The sequence below is a fragment of the Hyposmocoma kahamanoa genome, unplaced genomic scaffold (genome assembly GCF_003589595.1).
Source record: "Hyposmocoma kahamanoa isolate Upper Pololo Valley unplaced genomic scaffold, ASM358959v1 94, whole genome shotgun sequence".
In the NCBI taxonomy this organism is placed as follows: Eukaryota; Metazoa; Arthropoda; class Insecta; order Lepidoptera; family Cosmopterigidae; genus Hyposmocoma; species Hyposmocoma kahamanoa.
Genome location: NW_020654878.1, coordinates 3,886,835 through 3,899,323, shown reverse-complemented (window position 1 = coordinate 3,899,323; position 12,489 = coordinate 3,886,835). Strand labels below are relative to the sequence as shown.

The window sequence follows — 12,489 nt, the reverse complement described above, 5'->3', positions numbered from 1 at the left end:
AGGAAATGTAGACCTTTCTGAGAGAAATAAAGCATTTTGTATTTGTATAAGGTGATCGGTGCAGTGGCAGTGACCCTCAGATCTTTGCCATTTAAATCTCTGAGCGGCACTGCAACTGTTATGGACAGGCGTGTCGCTTACCACCAGGTGCACGACTTGCTCGTCCCGTCACTTGATATTATAAAAAAAAGAATATAAAAGGAAATGAAACTCACTTCACAGCAGCCAAATGATAGCACATCAAATTGTACACGTCCTTTTTCTGCACACTTTCAACCCTTACTTCTTGTATATTGCTATATCTTTCGTCCTCAGACTCGCTGGAATCTTCCGAGTCACTGGACTCGCCGGTTAAATCTTGTATAGTCAACGTCGGTAGTAAGCTGTCGTCATTAGATTTTACTTGTCTTTGTGGTGTTGTTTCTACGACGTCAGGTTTAGTTTTCCGTTTACTTTCTTCGTGTAATTCCTGTTTTAGAATCTCTGCTTCACTATTGTGATACGCGACTGTTTCTAGAAGGCGCTTTTTAAGCTGGACGAGAGTACGCGATTTGATGAGACCGCTGAAGAATAGCGGACCTACTGGGGGAGTTGATTCGAGCCTGCAATAAATACGTATTTGTTTAGTTACTATAATAATAAAACCTCGCAGGAATATATCACTAACACCATAAAAAACAATTTATATTCCATGGCTTTTAATAATTCATCACATTCACTTTCATACACCCTACGTAGGATTTTTAAAAATTAAAATAGATATCACTCTACCTTCTTATGCGATAGTATACAAAATTTTAGTCTTAGTGAATTTAATTTCATTTGTTTTTGGTAGTAATTTATGTCTTTGTAATTTATAACTTAGTTACATTACAAAATAAGCTAAGTGTTTGTGATGTGTACGCTATAAAGCCCGAATTTTGGCAAATACGGATGTGACATTTCTCATGTAAGTGAATTGTTGTTATAATTCTTATGAGAAATAAATATTTCTTAAACCTCATATAAAAATAAAAATATTCAACCTTATGACCGTCGTGGTCGCTTTAAAACGTCTTATATTGACTTGGCTGATACGTACGCCAATGACGGCTCAAAGCGTCAATAAATAATTTTCAAATTAAATTAATACAAAAATATTAAGATATTCCTCGTGTTTATGTATTTGTATATTCTAGTTAAGTATTTTCATAGCTGCATTTTATGTTCAGTTATGTTCTTCTTTGACTTAGGAGATTTTAATTAATATAAGGTGGAACTCATAACATGTCACACTATATAGGCTTGGTGTCTAGGGAAGAAACCAGTATTTGTCGGTAGCGCATCGGCATCGAGCATATAACCAGAAACAGAGACGAAATAAGGGCCATCCACCCCTGGCAACTCATCAGCTGTTCCATTCGATGGTGTGGGAAAATCAGCTAAATCATCTAATTACTAAAGAAACGAAATTACATTTCATCGGTAATTAAATATTAAATATGTAATTTTACAATTTCGTCCATTATAGCAAAGCTCAAGTTAAACTAGTCGATTTGAAGTGAAACAATTGACGACACCTGTCAATTGTTTCGTATCTGAAATTACAGGCACATGGGACTTGTCAACTTATGTCTCAGGGTGACAGGTGCAGTAGTAGTGCCCATCAGGTCTTTGCGGTGCAAGCTCTGAATGGTACTGTACCTGCTTTGGACAGACGTGTCGCTTACCATCAGGCTTGACATCATAAAAAAAAGAAAAATCCGGAAGGCAGGAAGGAGCCAGACAAAGATTTTTAGGAGATAGATAGTTAAGAAGTCCTACATAAAAATATAGATCAAAATTCGAGATCTTACATGCTGCAAGGCGGCCGTTGCAGGTACAAATACATGAAGAGTCTCCACAATGTCAAATGCGCCGGGTGTTGCAGTGGCGTGGACAACACAGCCGGTGCCGTGCGGTATATCACTAGCTCTTCAGATGATATGGTTGCACCCACGCTCTGGACAGAATAACAATTGAATATGGCAGTGGTCTACTGCTATTAAAATAATTGTAAAGATCGAACAAACTCAAAGTGAATAACGCTTCTATAATAAGATTCCGGTTGATATTCAAAATTTGCCATTCACGAGGTCTAAAAGTATAGTGAAACAAAAACTTTATACTAAAGGTTATTTATACGGCTTAGCTCTTTAGCTCTTGCAGGTGGTCGTGATCTATGATGTTATTTTTTATTTATTTCAAAGAAATTCTTTGAAATATTTATTTCAAAGAATTTCTTGCTCATTCTTCTCAGAGGAATCTGCCTTACGAATGAGCAGTAGAGTGTAATCAATGTGACAATTTCAAGTGTAATTTGTGTATCTATGAAATATATTAATAATATTTGACTTAGTTTGAAAGAAAAATTCCAACGATCCGGCTAATTTTTCCGGCCGCAAAATTTTCGTCTAGCGCGGGTTATCCAGCCGACACGAAGGAATTTTTCTTTGAATTTGTATCAATTATAACAATAAAGCTGAGGAGTATATTCACAAGGTGGTAAAAAAGTCACTGTCTATATATTTCTTTGCTGGATATCTTCCATTCCCACCGGCCGCGGGAATGGAAGGTGTCCGCGGCCGCCACCAATGAGAAGATTTGGTAGTCGGCGTAAGTCGGCAGTTTAGCAATGGCAACAGTTAGTTGTGTGAAGCGCGGCGGGAAATTAGCGTACCTACAGCTCCGGTGCCTATTTGGAAAATAGGGAGGATGCTGTACGTGTACCCGGGGCGGCTCAATTAAGGCACTAGCCTTACAGAGAACCGGATGAAGTCCGTGCAAACGTGCTGATCCGAGGTTAGGACCTGACTTAGAATTGTCCCTGTGCGGGTTCGCTCGCACAGGTCATAGTGCCCTTCTCGTATATCTTAAGAGTCGGTAGGGAGGGTCACTATAATCACAACTAATGTAGAAAGATATGGGGCTGTCTATTTTTTCCTGTGCATTCAGTAATACAACAAATTAGTGAAATGAAAAATAAAATATCCCAATTTTCTGTTTTTAAAATGTTAACTTTTCCCGATAATTAAATAAAACTCGAGCGACTGGCGCCGCCGTGTCCGGCACGACGATGCGACACGCGCATAAGCTAGTAGTCGTCGGTTGTTGTTCCCAGAAGTACGTATTTCATTGTTCATCGAGAGTATTACGAGTGATTCGTGTTTTAGCGAAAAAGGTCTTAACGAAGCTCGAAGACTGTATGAGATTGAGAACTTCACTCGTCTACGAACTCAGGGCTTGGTAGATTCAAGGGTCCTCAACGATGCGCAATTTTAGTGGTAAACCAACGCCTTCTCATGTACAATTTGTGCAAAGTATCGAAATTCATAAGTCCTAAAGCCACCGGCATTTGTCATCTATCAATCAGAGTTATATTATATGTTAAAGTTATGATAATATTCACCTTAGAATAATAACGCATCAACACAAGTGAGGCAAAAATCAAATTCATGTAGGCTAGTTTTAGTAGTAGGTTAATTTTCGGTTTTGTTGAATATTTATATAAAAATACAAGTTGAAACGTGTTACTTCCTTGTGGAATGTGATGTTAGTATCTATTTTATGTTTGTCTGACGTATTTTTACACTCATTTACCGCACATTTCGTCATTTTTAGCTAAAATTCTGGAGCTGTTCGCGATGCAAGTTGACCTTGAGCACTGAAAGCCCGCCCGCTCATATAGGCCCTTTGGGAGCGCTTCAATTTGCCTCACTTAGCGTGTGCGCGCTAGGTTTCTATGCGTTATTATTCTAAGATATTCACCTTAAGAGCATTGTCGACGTGTATCCGGTCCCCCGCAACTCTTTGCAGGTGCAACGCGTCGAGCAATCTGGCGCCGAGGTGCGTGCGAGACTCCCGCGCATCGTGCGCGGCTCGAAGCACGCACTCGCATATCAGCGGCGCGGCCGCCGCGTGGCGCAAGGCGTGCAAGATGTGCTCCTTGGCTTTATCTTCCTGTTAACCATTTTACACTTCAAGATATCACGCACACCGCCATTCAAAAATGTGACAAGACAAAATACGTAAATTTTCATTTTTGTTACGGGTGCGTGCAGATACATTACCTTTTTCTGCCGCCATTTAATGAGACCAAATAAATATACCTTCAATAATTACCCCACTTCTCTGTGAAAGAGTTCGTCCAAGGGAAGTAATGTCACCTTACCTTACCAATTTCTGCCACCAAGCAGTTATGTGAGCATTATCGCGTCCCGGTTTTGAAGAACAAGGGTGTTATTGTAGGCACACGGGACTTGTCAATCTCGGTAAAACAAATTTGAAACCTTTTTACAATGTGACACTCAACCTAAGTAATATAACTTTTAACGACGTATTTGGTAATTTTAGTTTGTACCGCAATATTTAAGTCAATTATTAATCATTATAAATATTAATATTGTTTCTTTTTTTGGTAAATTTAAGTGTTAATGAACAGAAAGTATGTAAGAAACGTTTACTTCCAAATTTGTTCAGTAAATTTGACCTTTCAATCTACTAAATCCTATCGTCATGTAACTACACCATCAAAGCCATTGACGTACAATTATATGGACGTCGGGTCCGCGCTAAAAAGTGTCCGCACTTGTAAGGCGCTAAAATCGTATACAGAGCGCCAAACTCCGCTTTAGTCTTCATTTGTTCGACTGACAGCGCGATACTGCGATGACATTACAATTTAAATTTCGAATAGGTTGACTTGGAACATTTTTTTCGTGGTTTTTGTATTAGACCCGTCGTCCATTTATTTGTAAGTCAATGATCGAAGCATTCCCTTTTCAATCCTTATTACTACATCATATTTCACACCACAACACTAATTCAAAAAATGTATTCGAAAAATCTTCAATATTTTTTAATAAATTGCAAGAATATTGTTTTTGTTAACTGCACCTGCACGAGAAGCAGCGCGAATGCGTCAAAGTGCGTCCACTCGCGGCAGCGCAGCAACGCTGTGTCTAGCATAAGCAACGCAGCCGGGAGAGGCACGCGCCACACGCAGTGCTGCCACGCAGATAATATCGCTGCGCGCGACCCGCTTGTACAACTGTAATTACCACATACCGTTGGTATATAATAAAACCACATGTTTGTTATAATAATTGATACAAAGACCGAACACTTAGAAAAAATTCCTTCGATCCGGCCGGATTCGAACCTACGTTTCCAAGCAAACCGTGTCAGACGCTTTGCCAACTAAGCCACGGAATGATCCAGCGGATCTCACGAATTGTTGTATGTGCTTGTTGTTGGATATTTGTATTTGGTTTTCAACTATTTGTAGCCGTAGCGCCATCTATGAAAAAGCATGTAAGTATTTCGTCACTGGGATAGGTAGCTTTACAGCTACCAGGCTTGGCTAGAGTTGTCGCTATTAACTGGACATAGTTATGCAAACAAGAACCAACCCACACCTCAAATGAAATTGAGTTGTGTATTTAGGTAGAACACTAGACGTGTCCTTTACCCGCTCACAATGGATCCATGTCATATGTACTGAAGTTCTGTAGGTCTTTATCGTTTTCATTACGAAAACTAGAACATGGTTCTCGTTAACTAAATAAAAAGATACATAATGTTTTCTATTTATTGCTATATAATATAATAGTTTCCCTATATCATTCTCAATACTGCACATAGCTCACATTGTTTGTCTCAAATAATTTATCTATTTATTTCTTCACACTGTTTTTATAAAAATCTAATTATCTCGAAAGTGACATTTTGTGTGGGTGGGTTCTAGTTTGCATAACTATGTCCAACTGTAATTAATTTTTTTTTAATGAATGTCAGAATGTTTCACCGATCGAAGTATTTTTTGGAAGTGTTCGATTTTGTATTAATAATTATAACCAAAAATTATCGAATTACGGCACTTTACTACGTACTTAGTAGCATCAATTTGCGAGAGCATCAGTCGCTGCAGCAGTTCCGAGCCAGGAACAGGCCCTCGGCCTAACGCTCGCTGGACTATCGTCGGTCCAGAACTTAGTAAAGTTGTGAATAATTCGTTGAATCTATGGAAAAAAATAAACACTTTGCAGTGTACCATTATTAGGGCGATAGTGGTGCAATAAGCCCGTTAACTCGATACATTTGTTGTAGAGTAGTTGGCAACATGTTAAATGTTACAAATAGAGGTAGCAATCTTTCTTTGAGTATTGTACCGGCGGACAGTTGGTAACGTACTATACGTATACAAATGATCATTTTAAATTTACAAAAGCAGCAGGCAAAAATGTAAACGGCCATCTTTTAATGATTGACCCTTCTTCTCTGAGACATAAAATAAATTAAATCAATAGATATTTTAATATGTTCTGAGTTACGCAAAAAATGTTTTATTTGTATAAATTTATTTAAAATATATACAATTAAAATAAAATTTTGATATTTATTTTTTATAACTCGATTTACTAAAATACTTTTTTATTTTAATTTACTAGAATATTTGTACACTAATATTATATTAATTATAATATAATTTGACCTGAAACCACGTTCAGACACGCAAGCAGACTCAAATCACATCTTTATTTCATATGTAAGCAAATTACAATTAGACTCTACTGCTCATTCGTAAGGCAGATTCCCCCTATACGAATGAGTAAGAAACTCTAGGGTTGGCTCTTTGTAAATATACATTTGAATATATTTATCATTCACAATATTTATTTCAAACATCTTCAGGGTCACTACCACGGATTTGTGTCACCCAAGCACGCAGAAGCTTTATTATAACAAAACCTATGACTGACTTGACATTGGCAAAATTCTTTAAGAGAAGCCAGAAACTTAAAAATAGAATAATAATAATCATAATAATAACGCACACATAGCCTCACACTAGGGAGTCGCGGGTGCCATGGACACACACATAATCAACCACAAATTACTCCCAAACTCACGAGAGAAACAGATGTAGGCCATACAAATATTTGTCCCGGCCCAGGAATCGAACCCGCGACCTCTGCGTGGCAGTCCAGGATGGTAACCATTCGGCCACGGAGCCAGTTTGAAATAGAATAGAACGTTTTTGTATAGTGACTACCTATAACTACCTACAACTATAGTTGTAAACCTCATGAATGGCAAATGTTGAATAACACCCGGAATGTTATATTATAGAAGCGTATAACATTGTTTCTTAAATGAATTTGTGACTTTGTGAAGACGACTGTCAAGAACCGCTAGTTTATTTTTATTTCAGTATTAATGTTATGCCTGTCACTGTTTTTCATAAAAAACTTACTATTCTCTTAACACAAATTACATTTTCATAAATCGACCCCTCCGACGTAAAGTATCGTATGTCGAAATTGCCAAGTTTACAGGGAAGCGTCTTAAAGTTCTGAATTCACTAAAACTAACATAACACGTGACTTTAGCATTTCTCAGTTTTGTTCGGCAAAGCTCATTACTCACATAGAGTATTATAAAATCCTAGATATCGGTTAGAAGATCTATGGTGATCACTCTTTCAGTGAATTCAGAACTTTAAAACGCACCCCTGTAAACTTGGCAATTTCGACATACGATACTTTACGTAGGAGGGGTCGAAATGTACTATGACGCTAGTGTAATGTTAATCTCTAAACTTATCTCTCAAAAACACTTTGTGGTCCAGATTGTAAATGGCCCTAATCGCACGTTTCTGCAGGAAAAAGATTCTATAAATATCGGCGGCATTACCCCAAAGCAAATCAGCGGATCCTCGAGACATTATCGAAATGAGACAGCGAATAGCCACTTACTTGGGTGTGAAAGAGATGGACTCAGGTGAATGCGCCATGACAAGCATAACGGGTGCGAGACAGTGTATTGCGTCGCGAGGCCGAGCTATTGCTATACGGCACAGAGCGGACACTCCTTCGGAACAAATCTGTTAAAACCACATTATCGTTTGTAAACATTCACTTCGGTAAAATACCTACTGAACACAAGTCTGAAGTCATCGAGTATATAACCAGAAATAGAGATGAAAATCGACAACTGCGCTCCGATTGGCCAGCCCGAATTAGAAACAATTGACGGGTGTCGTCAATTATTTCACTTCAAATCGACCAGTTTAACTTAAGCTTTGCCATAATGGATAAAAATGGAAAAATTACATATTTAACATTTAATTACGGAGGAAATATGATTCCGTTCGTTTTGTAATTAGATGTTTTGCTGTTTTTCCAACACCACCGAATGTAACAGAATATTTTTTGGAATATACGGAGACGTACACACAGATCAGTTGTTGGCGCTGTACTATTTCAGCTTTCTAATGTGTAATTTCAGTGCAAACGAGAGTTGATATTTAAAAGTGATATAAGGCCCATTTGCCTAACGAGTTGCCAGGGTTGGATGGTCCTTATTTCGTCTATATTTCTGGTTATATACTCGATGACGCTAGTATACTAAATAAACACCAAAACACATAATTCGTTCATCTAGAGAAGTACTGCTACCATACCTATTTCCAAAGCAGTAATGTGAGCAATTACTGCGTTCTGGTTTTGAACAGTAAAGGCGCTGGTGAACTTACATACTTTTAGAAATGTCCAGTTTGTTTCAGAAAATCATAATTTTTGCCCCAGGAACGCATTTAAAGTACCAATCTTGTGTATAAGATCATGGCAATTACCTACAATACTGTTCCATTGCGTTTATACCTTTAATGTTAGTAAATTAAGTTTTGTTTTCGTTTACCCGATTGTATGCACGGATAAACAAGGGGAAGCGGGGAGCGGGTTGTCGACCCCAACATCTAACAAATGTGAACATCGTCATACTTACTCATAGGCCAACGAGATACGAGACGATTTTTTTCCGGGCGCAGAGGGCTGGCAAAATACCCGACAGTTCTTGACGGCGCCGACACAAAATCGGTTATAGACAAGTGTGAGCTTCATATAAAATGCTCTGCCACTGGAACGTCCGATTAAAATCCGGGTCCGACAGCCGACAAGTGGGAACGGGCTCTTAGGCTACCACGGCTTTTTTAAAATATAATATAAAAATATTTCAAAATATGCTATAATGAATAATAAAATCCTTAATGACTTACCAAAGGCACGCAATGGCCCCAGGAGCTGGCCAACACGGCGTAAGCTGAACTGAATAAATCATTGGGCCCCGGGTCTGGTGGGGGGGCGTCCAAAGGCAAGTGCCAGCCGGTTCTATGAACTTTGAGACGACGTAGAATCTTCCATAGATACTCTGGAGTGGGGTAGATGTTTTGTTGGTACCGGCATAAGTAGGAACCGATTGTTAGCTGACTTTCCAGCGAAATTCCACTGTCAAGTAAAAAAAAAATGTATAGAAAATATAATTCATAATTAATAAGTCCTTAGGTTTACGTGGACCATGGAACTGTAGAAAGCCCTGAAGCGTGAAACACACTGAAAGCGGGTGCGGGTCGGGCGCATGTCGGAGCGGGGGCGCGGCGGGTGTAATTCCGTGTATTTCTAAGGACGACAACACAACAAGCGCGGGCACGGGACGGGTGCAGGTGGGGTCCCGCGCCTGCGCGTAGTGTGGAGTTTGCGTGTTTCACGCTTTACCGTTGGCGATTTAGATCCGAAAAAAGTTCAATATCTCTCTCTCTCCATCTCTCTAATCTCTCTCTCTCCATCTCTCTAATCTCTCCCTCTCTCTCTCTCTCTCTCTCTCTCTCCGTGTCTCTAATATCTTTCTTTATCTCTCGTCTCTCCCTCTCTCCCGTCTCTCTCTCTCTCTCTCTCTCCCGTCTCCCTGCTCTCTCTCTCCCGTCTCTCTCTCTCTCTCTCTCTCGTCTCTCTCTACGTCTCTCGTCTCTCTCTCCATCTCTCTTTCTCTCTACGTCTCGCTCTCCCCGTCTATCTCTATATCTTTGTCACTCTGTACTTATCTACCCATCCTAATATATATCTTTCTGTCAATGTTTTATCTTGTCTTTCTTGTGAGCAATTTGTTAGTATAGATTTTACGACTTTCGTGTTTACCATTAGTGATAATCATTTAATTTGTTAGAACTTACGAATGAGGAGTATAATCAAGCAGCAGCAATAGATGCTGCAACAGCCCCGGGCAGCGTTGCGACCAGTCGGTCAGAACTGCGGTAACCTCACCGGGGCTCGGCCGCCAGCGGTCCACGTATAACGGCCGGACTGATGACGGGTCCAAGAGCTCCACTGTGAAACGAGGACAACAACATGATGACTGATACATGGGGAACTCTTAGGGTGCGTAAAAATTACCCGCTGTTAATCGCGCTGCAGCCGCGCGGAGGTCGCGCTGAAACCGCGCGGCGGCCGCGCGACTGTCGCGCTGCTGAAGTGCGACCAAATTTTTAGTGAAGTTTTATCTTTCGACACAGTTGGATTCGACACGATGGATTCGGACGAAGAAACGTTACTTTCACTTATTTTGTTAAAATTGATAAAAAAAATTAAAAAGAATACTAGAACGTATTAATATAATCGACAAAGTATAATCGAGATTGTCGATCGACAATGAGACTTATAGACGTTTTCGAGTTGTTTGGGAGTGCTTATTGAGAATGTGGCATTCATTTCTAAAAATTTATTTTGTAATCTTTATGGGATTGGCATTTATATCTGAATACATGATGGCTCACACGACTTTTCTAAATGCAAGATGGCGGGCACGATTTCTCAAATAATGGCAAGTTGTGTATCGTTTTCGAGATATTTGGGGCTGCTCATTATGAATATAGCACTTATTTCTAAATCCAAGGTGGATTTATTGGATTTACAAATAAGTGCTATATTCGTAATGAGCACCCTTAAATATATCGAAAACGATACCCTACTTGCCATTATTTGAGAAATCTTGCCCGCCATCTTGCATTTAGAAATGCGAAAAGTCGTGTCTAATCATGTATTTAGATATAAATGCCATTTCCATAAGGATTACCTAAAATAAATTTTTGAAAATTCTTGCCAACCATCTTGGATTTAGAAATTAATTCCACATTCTCAATGAGCACTTCCAAACAACTCGAAACGTCTATAATTCTCGTTGTTGATCGACAATGTCGTAGGCACCTTTAGAATCCGTTCGTTACCTTTATTTTGTCAAAATAATCAAAATGAATACTACCATTAAATAGTTACAAAACTTGCCAACTTCTGTCTCAGGGTGACGGGCACAGCGGCAGTGCCCCTTAGATCTTTGCGACTTAAAGCTCTGAGTGGCATTGCAACTGTTATGGTCAGGCGTGTACCTTCCTATCAGGCGCACAACTGGTTACTTCCCTGTCCCCCCCTCCCTGAATAAAAGTACAAAAATTGTACACAATTTAAAATTTAAAAATTCAAATTATTAATTCAAAAATTATAAATTCAAAATTTAAATTTAAAACTATAGTGAAACAAAAGCTTTATACTAAAAATTATTTGAGGCCATCAGCGCAAAAGTGGGTTTTTTTTTTGTACAATATTACTTTAAATGACACAAAAGTACATATTTTATATTTGGATTATTTTTTGGTGTATAAAAAATATTTAATTATTAATTTCTTTTTATACATGAAAATAGCATCCAAATACAAAATAATTGTGTGCTTTAGTTATCATTTTAAATAACATTGTAGAAAAAAAATTAATGTAGTTTACACCACTTTTGCGCTCACACCTTCAGAGTATAATAAATGGATGACAAAAACGTTAATGATAGTGACCCGTTTAGCTCTTGCAGGTTATCTCGATCTTGATATTCGAAATAAATATTGTAAATGATAAATGTATACAAATGTTTATTTACAAAGAGCAACCCCTAGAGTTTCTTTCTCATTCTTCCCAGAGGTATCTTACGAAAAAGTAGTAGAGTTTGACGAATGTGACGGCTTCAAGTGTAATGTGCTTGCCTATGAAATAAAGATTATTTACGTCGTCTCCTTTCTTAGTGGGACTCTATCAGTCAGATCAATATCTAAAGTTACCAACATATGCATACCTTGATAGAGATCAGCCAGCATATGAAAGGCCATAGTGTGAAGATATGGATGAACAGCAAGCAGCCGTGGTAACAGTTCTCGTGCCGTTACATCACATAGCCCTTTGCACTGCACTGTCTTGCGCTTGATGCCCGTCTGAAAATAATATTTTGCTTTTTTTAACCGACTTCAAAAAAAGAAGGTTCTCATTCCGACTGCATTTTTTTACGTATGTTATACGATTCCTTCGGTATTCGTGAACTGATTTTGATGATTCTTTTTCTGGTGGAAAGAGGGTACCTCAGTATTGGTCCCATTTAAATTTTAAGAAAATATTGCACCTCTAAGGGTGGCAAACTAGGGGTTGAAACGTATTTCAATCAATCTTGGCAAATTGATGTGATTCCACGAACTTTTGAGGTCGGTTTTTTATTATAAAAAAGATATTACAATAATAATAAAACGCTGTATGAGCGGGCGTTTGTTATTTATTTATTTAATTGCGCAATGGATGAAATCGCAAAGAATTGTATCTTGTACAA

At 38.6% G+C, this 12,489-nt stretch overlaps 1 protein-coding gene across 1 annotated transcript in view; it reads right to left on the bottom strand.

Annotated features, from left to right (window-relative positions):
- LOC113237963 (ectopic P granules protein 5 homolog) overlaps positions 1 to 12,489 on the bottom strand; it is a 67,569-nt gene that overhangs the window by 36,862 nt on the left and 18,218 nt on the right. Inside the window, exons 10-18 of the mRNA XM_026474680.1 lie at positions 11,968 to 12,103; positions 10,028 to 10,181; positions 9,077 to 9,305; positions 7,776 to 7,903; positions 5,910 to 6,038; positions 4,915 to 5,068; positions 3,787 to 3,978; positions 1,836 to 1,981; positions 221 to 602 (exon numbers count right to left, since the gene is read on the bottom strand). Coding sequence (XP_026330465.1) covers positions 221 to 602; positions 1,836 to 1,981; positions 3,787 to 3,978; positions 4,915 to 5,068; positions 5,910 to 6,038; positions 7,776 to 7,903; positions 9,077 to 9,305; positions 10,028 to 10,181; positions 11,968 to 12,103 — 1,650 coding nt within the window. The remainder of the gene's footprint in view (positions 1 to 220; positions 603 to 1,835; positions 1,982 to 3,786; positions 3,979 to 4,914; positions 5,069 to 5,909; positions 6,039 to 7,775; positions 7,904 to 9,076; positions 9,306 to 10,027; positions 10,182 to 11,967; positions 12,104 to 12,489) is intronic.